General features: G+C 40.1%; 1 protein-coding gene across 1 annotated transcript; it reads left to right on the plus strand.

The window, feature by feature from the left end:
* Positions 1-3594: 3594 nt before the first annotated feature.
* On the plus strand, positions 3595-11617 carry bmp4 (bone morphogenetic protein 4). The gene is made up of 4 exons (XM_059957785.1): positions 3595-3781; positions 5250-5369; positions 5988-6346; positions 6956-11617. The coding sequence occupies exons 3-4, from the start codon at positions 5995-5997 to the stop codon at positions 7792-7794; spliced, it is 1191 nt and encodes a 396-aa protein (XP_059813768.1). The 5' UTR covers positions 3595-3781; positions 5250-5369; positions 5988-5994; the 3' UTR covers positions 7795-11617.
* Positions 11618-12557: the final 940 nt, after the last annotated feature.

Raw genomic sequence — 12557 nt, forward strand, 5'->3', positions numbered from 1 at the left:
TAATCAGAATCAGGTTTATTATCACCGGCACGTGACGTGAGATTTCTTAACTTAGCAGCCACAGTACAATGCAATACATAATCTAGCAGAGAGAAAAATAAATAAATAAAAGTTTAAAAAATAATAATAAATAAGTAAATCAATTATGGTATATGTATATTGAATAAGTTTTTTTAAAACATGCAAAAATAGAAATATATTTTTTAAAAAGTGAGGTAGTGTCCAGAGATGCAATGTCCATTTAGGAATCAGATGGCAGAGGGGAAGAAGCTGTTCCTGAATCGTTCAGTGTGTGCCTTCAGGCTTCTGTACCTCCTACCTGATGGTAACAGTGAGAAAAGGGCATGCCCTGGGTGCTGGGATTCCTCAATAATGGAAGCTGCCTTTCTGAGACACCGCTCCTTTAAGATATCCTGGGTACTTTGTAGGCTAGTACCCAAGATGGAGCTCACTAGATTTACAACCTTCTGCCGCTTCTTTTGGTTCTGTGCAGTAGCCCCTCCATATCAGACAATGATGCAGCCTGTCAGAATCCTCTCCACGGTACAACCATAGAAGTTTTTGAGTGTATTTGTTGACATGCCAAATCTCTTCAAACTCCTAATAAAGTATAGCTGCTGGCTTTCCTTCTTTATAACTGCAATTGATATGTTGGGACCAGGTTAGATCCTCAGAGATTTCGACACCCAGGAACTTGAAGCTGCTCACTCTCACCACATCTGATCCCTCTATGAGGATTGGTATGTGTTCCTTTGTCTTACCCTTCCTGAAGTCCACAATCAGTTTTTTCATCTCACTGCCAGGTTGTTGCTGTGGCACCACTCCACTAGTTGGCATATCTCACTCCTGTACGCCCTCTCATCACCACCTGAGATTCTACCAACAATGGTTGTGTCGTCAGCAAATTTACAGATAGTATTTGAGCTATGCCTAGCCACACAGTCATGGGCATAGGGAGAGTAGAGCAGTGGGCTAAGCACACACCTGAGGTGCACCAGTGTTGATAGTCAGCGAGGAGGATATGTTATCATCAATCTACAGAGACTGTGGTCTTTCGGTTAGGAAGTCGAGGATCCAATTGCAGAGTGAGGTACAGAGGCCCAGGTTCTATAACTTCTCAATCAGGATTATGGGAATGATGGTATTAAATGCTGAGCTATAGTCGACGAACAGCATCCTGACATAGGTGTTTGCATTGTCTAGTTGGTCTAAAGCCGTGTGGAGAGCCACTGAGATTGCATCTACCATTGACCTATTGTATCGACAGGCAAATTTCAATGGGTCCAGATCCTTGCTGAGGCAGGAGTTCAGTCTAGTCATGACCAACCTCTCAAAGCATTTCATCACTGTCGATGTGAGTGCCACAGGGCGATAGTCATTAAGGCAGCACACGTTATTCTTCTTAGGCACTGGTATCATTATTGCCTTTTTGAAGCAAATGGGAACTTCTGACCGTAGCAGTGAGAAGTTGAAAATGCCCTTGAGTACTCCAACTAGTTGGTTGGCCCACGTTTTCAGAGCATTACCAGGTATTCCATCAGGGCCTTCTGCCTTGCGAGGGTTCACTCTCTTTAAAGACAATCTAACATCAGCCTCTGAGACGAAAATCACAGGGTCATCAGGTGCAGTGGGGACCTTGGCCCAAAATATCAGTTGTTCATTTACCTTTATAGATCCTATCTGTCCTGCTGAGTTCATCTAGTATCCTGTGTGTGTTGTATTAAAAATTGGACATGGCTATACCTGTTTTAAGCAGAAATCAAAAATTGAGGGCATTTTACAGCTATTTTAACAAGGCAGCAAATATTACTTGTTTATATACCGCTGGTTGTGAAATTGGATTGTGCACATCTGAGTGCGATTTGCTTTAGCAAGGCTGGGATTTCTGCAGTGTTTGTTGCGCTTGTAAATGATGTTATCACCTTATAAGGTAATTATTTCTGCCCTAAATGATGGAAATTGATGTAATAACTGTTGTTTTTAAACTCTCAACTGACAAATACGTGTAGAGTGAGTGTAAGAACCTGGAAGGAATTGATGGCAACATTGGGGCAATAAAATAGGATTTGTGTAAATTGGTATTTGATGGCCAGTGTGGACTGGTTGTCCATAGGTCCTATTTTTCCACTGTAAGTTCAGTTATCAGCAACGATCACCCAATCCATCACAAAACATTCATTACCTCCACAACTAGCATGCTGTTGCTACAGTGTGCACTGTCAATTACAGCTACTCCAACACACAAATCCATAATCTCTGCCACCAAGAAGGATAAGAGCAGTGGGTACAAGGGAAGGTTCCATCCAAGCTGCCCATCTTCATGATTTGGAAATGTATTGCTGAGTCTCCCAAGGATCCTGGAACTCCCTATTCGTCAATACTGTGTAGAAAGTGCTAGAAATCCTCAGCATGCCATTAACACGAAGCATTAACTCTTTCTTTCTCTACAGAAGCAGCCTGACTGGCTGAGTATCCCCAACATTTAAAAAAAAATTGCAGTTCTAGATCAGCTTTTCTGATTGCTTATTTCAAGCACTGTGGGAATAATTGTGACTCCATAACACGAATTTTGCCAGCACTTCATGCAGACAATTCATCCACCACCTTCTCAAGTACAAATAAAAATAAATAATGCTGGCCATATTGCTAGTACTGTATACCAAACTAGTTATCAACACTTGCTTCTAGACTTGCAGATTAATATTCATGAACACTGTACCCATTGCAAGCGGTCCCTGCTCCAAAATACAAAGATAAAGAGAAATAGAAAAGGATAAAGGTCACTATGGCAAAATGTAAAAAGGATTTTTTTTCTTGTTGATGGTCCCTCTACATGCAACTACACAATCTTAAATATCAAATATTCATAGCTGTCTCCTTTATCTTGTTCCCAAATTGACCAAGTAGACCGGTTGTATATTTAGAAAAGTGATCAAAAACGGGATTCAATTTATTTTGCATGTGCCTTGAATAAAAAGGGATCTTCGCGGTTTTATAGTTCTTTTTGAACTAAAGTGCACATTTCGCAACTTTATCTTGTGGATCCAAACATTTTTCAATGACCTCGACAGACTCATAGGACTTACATCCCATGTAAACCTTTTTCTTTCAGTTTCATTAAACGTCTTTTCGCTCTGGTTACCGGGTAAAATTATTCGGTACACTTCATCCACTAAGCGCATAGTATTTATGTTCGATCGCCATTCATCGCCTTTGTAGTCTGAGTATTCGACTGCCAGCCCCCTGCTCCAGTCGACTGTCTTTCGCTCTCGGGCTATTTCTGTCGCTCCGGAAGAACTCAAATCACACGTGGGTGAATTCTGAATAAAGTGCAGGTAATTTATAAGAAAACTGATTTTTAAAAAATGGTTTAGCCAGCTTGATAAGAGGAATGTATGCATCCTGTTTCTACATGCGGAAGAGGTGCACTAATCTTCGGTGGCTTGTCGGGTCTGCAATTATTGCCCATTTCAGCAGGAAGGAAGTGAAATATTATAGAGATCGGATAAGTGACGCTTTATGAACTCTGCTAAACTACCACAGTGACGTACATGACTTGGCAACAAATTTTATGATCTAGGCGGCCACTTTATTTGTCAGACTGATAGCTGCAGCTCGGTGTCTTAAAATGGGACTAATGTGGGAGTAATGAGTCCGTGACTTTCCTCAGCGCGTTGCTTTCGGTCCCCTTACTGGACTAACTATGTCGCCTTTATGTCAAGTGATAATCATGCAAATGACTTAGATATGGTAATATTGGAGCAAATGTGTTAAATCTATGGTGAGTGACACTCAATATTGCTTTACACATTGGTCATATATGTTGTAAGACTGAACGTTCTGTATTGTACATCTGCGTACTAATCAGAATAATGACTGGTTATTTCGACTGCATATGAATTGTTTTATTATTGTAGTCACACGTGCTGCATTCAACAAAATGCGAGGGCGCTGTTGAATACCGATAGCTTTGCATTTACAAAAGCGCATATTGGGTCTGGGTGTATTTATCGAAGTTTAAAGTTTTGAACATCGATTGACTGATATTCTAATCGAGTTCCATCTGGTTTAACTTATTTTAAAACTTCGTGCCAGGAGCAGTGTCTGTGTTCAGTTAAAGGTTACTGCTGATGCTGTGCTCAATTAAGTACGATTAATGTTGAAGTTTTGGAAGTAAAATTGAACTTGTGCTTTTAGAATCTTGTGTAAGGTATTCACCACAGCTTCAGCATGTTATTATGAAATGCAGTATTAAAATCACGTTTCAATAGATTTTAGCGTGAACGGGAAGATACTACAGAATAGGACATGAATAACCACGTTATGCCAGGTTGTGTAGGTTAGGAAGTTGCGTGTTTTACTTGAAAACCACTTTCATCTCCAACCCTGGAAATGAAAGTGCACTGACATTTATTGTGTTGTGGACTTTTGTATCAGCGAAGCGTTTACGCAATTTGCAATGTTTTTCGTGGGGCTGCATCCAGCTTTTAATGAAGGTGGGTGTTGGTCGGCGTTTCGGAAATAAGTTAGAAATAACCTTGTGTGTGATCTAACCCAGGACATGATGCAGTGGTGGTACTTTGTATCACTTGATATGCCGACTAGAATCTTAGATTGGTATAATAGGAGGCTGTTCGGCCCGTCGAGCCCAGATAGTTTAAAGCTTTCCAATCATTTTCTAACGAAGCTGTGGATAGTTTGGATTTTTGTAATAAAGCTTGTTTGACAGATTGCTTATAGGAAATGTTAAAACTTTTGCTATAAATTGTGAAGCTATTTGATAAAAATGTGAGCACGCAGTGAATAAAATGTGGCATCCATCAGCCGTAAATATATATGTTAAAACATTTTCGATTATTCATAGGATGAAATAACACTGCTTATTAGGAAGCAAGTACAGTTCCTTAAGGCTCATTTCGGTGGGTCCAACTCCAGTTCCCAGTGAGTGCGGCTGCTGTTCACGATCCGCTTTGCGCTCAGTCCGGTACATTGTTCTGATTGACAGCGCAGGCTCCTCCTTTGGGTAGCTGGCGCCCCGCCCACCGTAGCAATCACTGCGAGGGCGGAGCTTTCGCATGTTCATTGAAGCTGGGAGAGGCCGGCGCTCATGATTGGTAGCTGGGGCGGGACGGGCGCACGTGATTGGTGGGAGGGCGGGGCCTGTGTGTGTGATTGGCAACAGGGCTGGGTCCCGCTGACGTCGCGGAGAGGAAGCTGAGACTGCTCATTATATTCAAATGTTGTTCCAGGAGGGATTCGATAATACGTAGCCGAGCGGCCAGCTCCAGAGTCCCCGAGCTTTTCAAGAACTTGTCCAAGATCGGCTGTCAAGAATCATGGATTGTTTTCATCTGCCTTGTTTTCTGTCAGTGAGTAGAACTTTTTATACTTTTTTCTAATGGGTTGTGTGAGATTTTATTTATATGTGTTTGTACACTAAAATATGTGTGTTTAACCATTTATTTGATTTCTCTTTTACCTTGTACTTGCGATCATTTCCTGCATGATTAATTGTGGCTCTCTTGGGTGAGAGAATGGCTTTTGCACTTGTGCCTTGGTTGTCAATAAGCAATTAAGGAAATGTACCGATAGACTGGAGATAATCAACTTGTTCGATGTGAAAGTAAAACGATTTTAACACTTCAGGAATGTTACCCCCCCCCCACACACACACACCCACACATCATCACCACCATTCTCAACAATTATGGGCCGCTTGGTAAGATGCCCGTTTCAGACTTTTTGTGTCGCTCCTAAAGAAACCAGCCTAAGATAATTACTAAGATAGTGAAAACACAAAGAGTAACAAGATGGTGCTATCTGCCTGATTATGGACTATTTAACTGTAACCGAGAGAGACCAAGTAATTATACCTCTTCTCCCACTCTCTTTTTCTGTGTCGTGCGCTTTCTGGGGCGTGGATTGCTGAAGATCGCTCTTAATTCTCATTCTTTTTTCCTGTTGTTGTTGCTTGTTTTGTTCCGCAGAGACACCATGATTCCTGGTAACCGAATGCTGATGGTAATTTTATTATGCCAAGTCTTACTGGGAGGTAATGCTAGTCTAATACCAGAAGAAGGAAGGAAAAAGTTTGCGGAACAAAACCAGGCGGGTGGACGTCGCTCTCCGCAAAACCATGAACTGCTCCGGGAATTCGAGGCCACTTTACTCAATATGTTCGGACTCCACCGGCGCCCACAGCCCAGTAAATCTGCCGTGGTTCCCCAGTACATGCTGGATCTCTACAGACTCCAGTCTGGGGATGAGGTCACCCACGACATCAGCTTCGAATATCCCGAGAGATCCACCAGTCGGGCCAACACCGTGAGGAGCTTCCACCATGAAGGTACTGGACCAGCAATCACTCTACAAGAAACATTTAAGATTATTGATTTTTGTTTGATTTACAGTGATAGCAGAACATGGCGGGAGTTTATGTGAAATGTACACACGGGTAATTCTTGCACCAAGTTTCTGTGTAACATTTTGGCCACGGGGGACGTTGTTGATTGCCAATATTCTTTGGGACACCTTTCAACCATGTGTATAATTTTAAAATGTAAATTATATTTATTGCGCTGCTTAAATTAAAAACATTATGACATCAGTCGACAGTCGTATATATACTGTATATGCCGTTTTAGAAGTATCCAACTAGTACTGTTTATAGTTCATGTTTCGATTTAAAAGCTGGGGGAGGGTGTTCCTGGCAGGTGACAAAAACATTTTCTGAAGCCAGCCGCCTTTCCCAGTTAGTCCTTTGCTCGTGCAAAGATCTGTAGTTTGCAGTCATTGCTTTTGTACACAGCTTTTCTTTTGTCGAGCGCGAGCTTTTTGCAGGGCGGCTCTTTGTTGGCTTCTGCCGGTCGGCTTTCATACATTAGTTTAGTCCAGAGATATGCGCGCTTACATGGGTAAATTCGATTTTAAGGGTTGTCTTTCTGTTCTGGAACAGAACACTTGGAGCTGATGCCAGGACAGAGAGAAGGCACCCAACTTCGTTTTGTGTTTAATATCAGCGCGGTGCCCGAGAATGAGGTGCTCTCGTCGGCAGAACTGAGGCTGTACCGAGAGCAAATCGACACCGTTTTGAACTGGAACGAGGGTTTCCACCGCATCAATGTTTATGAAATCATGAGAACCCCCAGCGAGAAGGGCGAGCTCATCACGAGACTCCTAGACACCAGACTGGTCCACCAGAACAGGACACGATGGGAGAGCTTTGACGTGAGCCCGGCAGTGCTGAGGTGGACTTTGCATAAACAACCCAATCACGGGCTGGCTGTCGAAGTAGTCAACCTGAACGAAACGAGAAGCCGGCAAGGTATGCACGTGAGGATTAGCAGGTCTCTGCACCAGCGGAACGGCGACTGGTCCCAGTTCAGACCCTTGCTGGTAACTTTCAGTCACGATGGCAAAGGACACGCTCTGGTCCGGAGGGTGAAACGTAGCAGCAAAGGCCAGAAACGCAAGAAAAACAGATCGCACTGCAGGAGGCACTCTCTGTACGTGGATTTCAGCGACGTGGGCTGGAATGACTGGATAGTGGCACCGCCTGGTTACCAGGCATTTTACTGTCACGGGGACTGCCCGTTTCCTCTGGCAGATCACCTGAACTCTACTAATCACGCTATCGTGCAAACTCTTGTAAATTCTGTAAATTCCAACATCCCTAAGGCTTGCTGTGTCCCTACAGAACTCAGCCCTATATCAATGCTCTACTTGGACGAATACGATAAAGTTGTTCTGAAGAACTATCAGGAGATGGTTGTAGAGGGATGTGGGTGTCGCTGAAAAAATAATAATTGACTTTTTATAATGTCTGGACACTATTTGTAACAGGCGTTCGCCATTACATTATTTATGACCTATGTGCAAATGTTGACCATATGATCATATATTTTGACAAAATATATTTATAACTACATATAAAAGGAAAATAAAATTGAGTCATATTTTAAACATAAGACATTTCTGTACAACGTTTTTGTAAAATTATATTAGAATGTATAGAAAATATAATTAATGTTAATTATTTATTATTTCCCCATTTGGGATTAACTACGATGTGCAGAGTTTGAAATCCAGGCAGAGCACTTAATAGGTTCTTTTATTCTCTAAAGGAAGTGCTTTAAGTGGTGCAATTCATTTGTTAAGCTATTTTGTAAAAGGTGTGAATGGAGGATAATAGATGAATATGAAAAATGGCAGCAAGCCCAGTGATGAAACAATTGGTGTAAATAGGTACAGTAATTGGTTCACCAAAAGAGACCTTGAATATCTATCCTGAAAGAGAAGAATCCCCTTGAAAAGAAATGCTGGAAAATAACACATCAAAATGACTGATCTGCTTTCCTCTTTTCATCCATGATTGTCATTCAGGCATTGGCATCTCAGATCCTGTGACAGGAAGGTATTGAAGGAAATCAGAAGTTGCCGTTGGGTTTTCCAGAAGTTGCATCCTTGTTAAAAGTCAATCCACTTGTACTTAAAACAATTTTTAAACAGAATTTCAACCGTGATTAAACTTATATTTGTTGAATTCCCTTTTCAATAACAGTACATTTGTTACCAGGGCTTACTGTATTACGATGTTTACCCTTTCATCTGTCCTCTTCTTCCCTCCCCCATCACTATGACTAAGAAGTTTTGCCTCCAAGCAATTCATTGTCAAACGAACTGAAGGAAGGCAGCGAGAGGGTTAGCAGATGTTAATCAAGGCTGCACGAAGGCTTGACTTTTTTTTGGGAGAATTTGAAATGAAGACTGGTTAGGCCCAAAAGGGATCCAGCAGGCTTTAAAACTCAAAAGAAATCTGCAAGAATTGCCTAAGCCTGCGCTCCCTGGAGTGTGCAGGTGGAGAGAGCAGATCAGACCCTCAGGCAAAGTCATCCATGCTCCGCAATTTACTCTCGACCCTGTTAGTTTTCAAATGTGGCCAACTTGGATAAATCGTTTAAAAGGATTTGATGATTGCATTCCCTCAGGAAACATTTGTTTTCGTTCCACATAATATCCTAAACTGTACACCATGGGAGGGGAAGAGAATGGACTTTCATGTCTGAAATATTTTGAATTATTTTAGCCGTTAGCGAAACATGAGTTCAACTGATTTTGCCGGGTCGTCTTGTGCAAGGGACTTTGGTTTCTTTAATGAACAGGAGCAACTTAATTCTCAAGTCAAGGTTAATGGTTATACTATTTTGTCATATTGAATCAAGCGTGATATTTTTAAAGGGCATATTTTCTAACATTTGTGGAATATTATAAAAAGTTTAAACTGAGCCTTTGTTATAAATACAGTAGATGTAAACTTAAACACCGAGTTGATTTAGTGAAGGGTCCGCTTGCAGTGTGGGTTGTGTTGCATTAAAATACCAGGAAGCGGGAAGACGCTTTTGCTGTGTTTAAATGTTTCTGGTTTCTACCTTCAAAGTTTGTGTGTGGTCTGCATGTGCTTTCAAATATAAATTATAAATATTTAATGACAGCTAGTAAACAAGCTAATCATTTTTGTTTGCAGATGAAAGGCTCTGCTATGTCTGTTCGCAAGGACAATAACCTCTCTGATTGGCAGATTGTAAATTTAGAATTTAACCCCAAACATGGTGCAGATCATTTGTTGGTCCGCTTCTTATTGCTGAATTGCCTCATTGTAATGGGGAGCAATCCCGGGCACTTGTTCAGGATACGGGAAGTATGAAAATGGATTTGGAACAGATTGAGAAGGTGGGTTAGTTGCTTTCCAGGTGCAAGAGAATTTTACGGAAGGTTTGTAGTTTTCCTCACCTGATGCTGTTTAGCCATGGTCCCTTATCCTTGTTGCCTATCTCGACTCCAAATGTATACAAAGTGCTTAATCTTCAACACAAACAGAAATAGCCCAGAAGGTACCACCTCGCGAGATCACCCGCCCTATTACAGCTGCAAGCGAGCAGTGTTCCTTTAAATCTCCATTTCCAGAACAGTGGGCTACTCGCAATCATAACCCAAGTTGCCCACCATTTCCAGGTGCCGATCAGAACGAGCTGGCCCCTTCTTATTTGCACTTAGGTGACTAGGTTGTAATGTTTGTGCTTCCAAAACGATATAAATAAACAATTCTTCCGAAATCTCCTTTCCGCCCAACTTTCCTACTATCTACAAAGCTGAATGGCCCGAGGCTGGGTCTTGCCGCCTTCTCTTTGATGCCTGCATATCAGGCATAACCATGCCAAAGAAAGAATTTCATTTTGAAGTGGCAATAAGCTGATGGGAGTGCTTTTCAGCTGTTTGACAGTGCAATTACACACATTTCAACTGATACGCTTCATTCAGATAACATCGCCCTGCTATTACAAAATCTGGAATGGTAATTGTCTAGTAGCTCATTACCCTAACACTCAATTCTCTGAGGTACATGGAAAGCAAGCACACATTCATTAAAACGCTTCAGGAAATGAAGCTAGGGCCTTCCTACATATGTGCATAGCTCTCTAGACATCTTAGCGCCATAAGAAAACGTTTGAAGCTATTAACTGATTGTAACATTACACTTCTGTATTTGAGCTTTGGCCTTCTTACGAGTCTCATTTTCTTCTGGTCGTCTCTGTGGAAGTGTGCACACCCAAACCTTATCATCAGTTTGTAAATCATTTTAGTTTCAAAACCGTTTCTTTGTTCCAATTCGATACCATTCAACAGGCTGCAACACGCAGAAAGTTTGGCTCATTTCAAACAGACGGTAGACGTCTAAGCGAAATATTTGTATTTATTAGATGGACAGAATTGGTATGTACATATTGAAGTTAACTACTATGGTTTACTTCGTGGTATTTTTATATCAAATATAACTTAAATTACATACAGTAAGCAGCAACAATCTCATTTGTATAAGAACTGTATAAGGAAAAAGTAATTCATTTAGATACCTTTCACTAATTTGCTCAAATAATTCAATCAGATCACAATTTTTATTTAATTTACAATAACTAGTTATATTTTGTTCTTGAAATGGAGTGGGATTTAGGTTTGTGGTTTATCTGCATTGTACATGAAATGATATGCATATGCCTGTAATCAAAACTTATTCTAAAGTTAGAAGTTTCAACATATATAATACTTGAAGATAAGGTTTTGTTATAGAGATGGCAGAATTTGTAGTTATAATTTGTCATGAGCATATTCTTTTTGGAAGATAGGCATCCATATAAATTCAGCTTGGTTTGCAATCGTTTCAGTGTGGGAGATCCGTTTCCCATTGTGGTGACCTGCAGAATGTTCAAGTAATTAAAGATTGCATGTTGTAATTTCCTGTTGCAGGTAAACAATCACAGTAATTGCTTCAGACACTAAATGTTAAAAATCTCACAAAATATTTTATTAAATATTCACCTGTATAAATTGATGTGTGATTTTTTAAACAATTTTTGTTGTAGCTAATGACCCCCTGTATGTGCCCTTCAGTGAAGCATATTCAGATTCACACAAGATAATTCGTTAAATTAATTTGAAAGATGTTATTGACTGCTCCTTAGAAATTATATAGTTGGACGTGTAGTGTAACATTCTTTAAAATACCCCTTATATCTATGATGTAAAAAGTTAAAAATTGAAGAATTACACTTAGGAGAAGACTTGTGGTAATTGAAATGTATTTGGCTTGAGTATTTGTTGATAAAATAATTGTCAAAAATTAATTAAACAAATTTTAAAGTTTCCCTTTTCACAGTAGGCTACGATAAGATACTGGCCAGCTCAGGAGGTGCTAGGAAGTCCTGATTTGACTTGATCCACTTTGTCCAACATAGATGATGGTTAATATCAGTTCTAGCCATGGGAATCAGATTGTCAAAAATGGGCAGATTATTTCCTCTAACCTTAGAATATGTTTTCCTTGGGTTAAGATCTGATAATGTGCTTATTTTGGACTACAGCATGAGTGGAAATGGAGAACGGTACTGGATGGCTGCCAGTACGTACGGTGCCTTACCTAAGCATGAATGAGTCTTATTCTCAAGCAGAAAATTAAATTTGCTTTCTATATTACTCTTTATTGACAATAATAAAAAAATCAATAATTTCATTGAGTGACTTAGAGCAGATTTATTTCAGTTAGAAATGTTACCAAGTAATTTGTCAAACTATACTATCAAATAGCAACAACTTATTTGACCATTTTGCAAAATAGCGATTTAAAAATTGATACATTTTTGCATTACTACACACAAAGGCTAAAAATCATAATTTTCACAATAGCCAACTGCTTGCCCTTCTCTGGATAAGAGTGAGTTTGCCTGTTTACTTCGGGGTGTATTATTCCATCCTGACACAAGCATAAATTAAGAAAATTCTTCTGTGCCTAAATAAAAGGGGGATATTTAAATAAAAATATATTTGAGGAGTTCATAATCAATTATGTGATAGTCTACAGAACAGAAATAGCTTTAATATAATCTGAGTGGAAATTGTTCAGTTTTGAAGAGCTGACAGAAGTGACAGAAACTGACATGGCTATGATCATTACTCCTTTTGCAGAATGAATGATAAAACCAGTCTTTCCATCTCATAATTTTAAT

This window comes from Hypanus sabinus, chromosome 2 (genome assembly GCF_030144855.1).
Source record: "Hypanus sabinus isolate sHypSab1 chromosome 2, sHypSab1.hap1, whole genome shotgun sequence".
NCBI classification, from domain to species: domain Eukaryota; kingdom Metazoa; phylum Chordata; class Chondrichthyes; order Myliobatiformes; family Dasyatidae; genus Hypanus; species Hypanus sabinus.

Coding starts and splice junctions, on each gene's coding strand:
- bmp4 (XM_059957785.1), top strand. CDS start 5,995: ATGATTCCTGGTAACCGAATGCTGATGGTAATTTTATTATGCCAAGTC. Junction 6,347..6,955: donor GAGGAGCTTCCACCATGAAG/GTACTGGACCAG, acceptor GTTCTGGAACAG/AACACTTGGAGCTGATGCCA.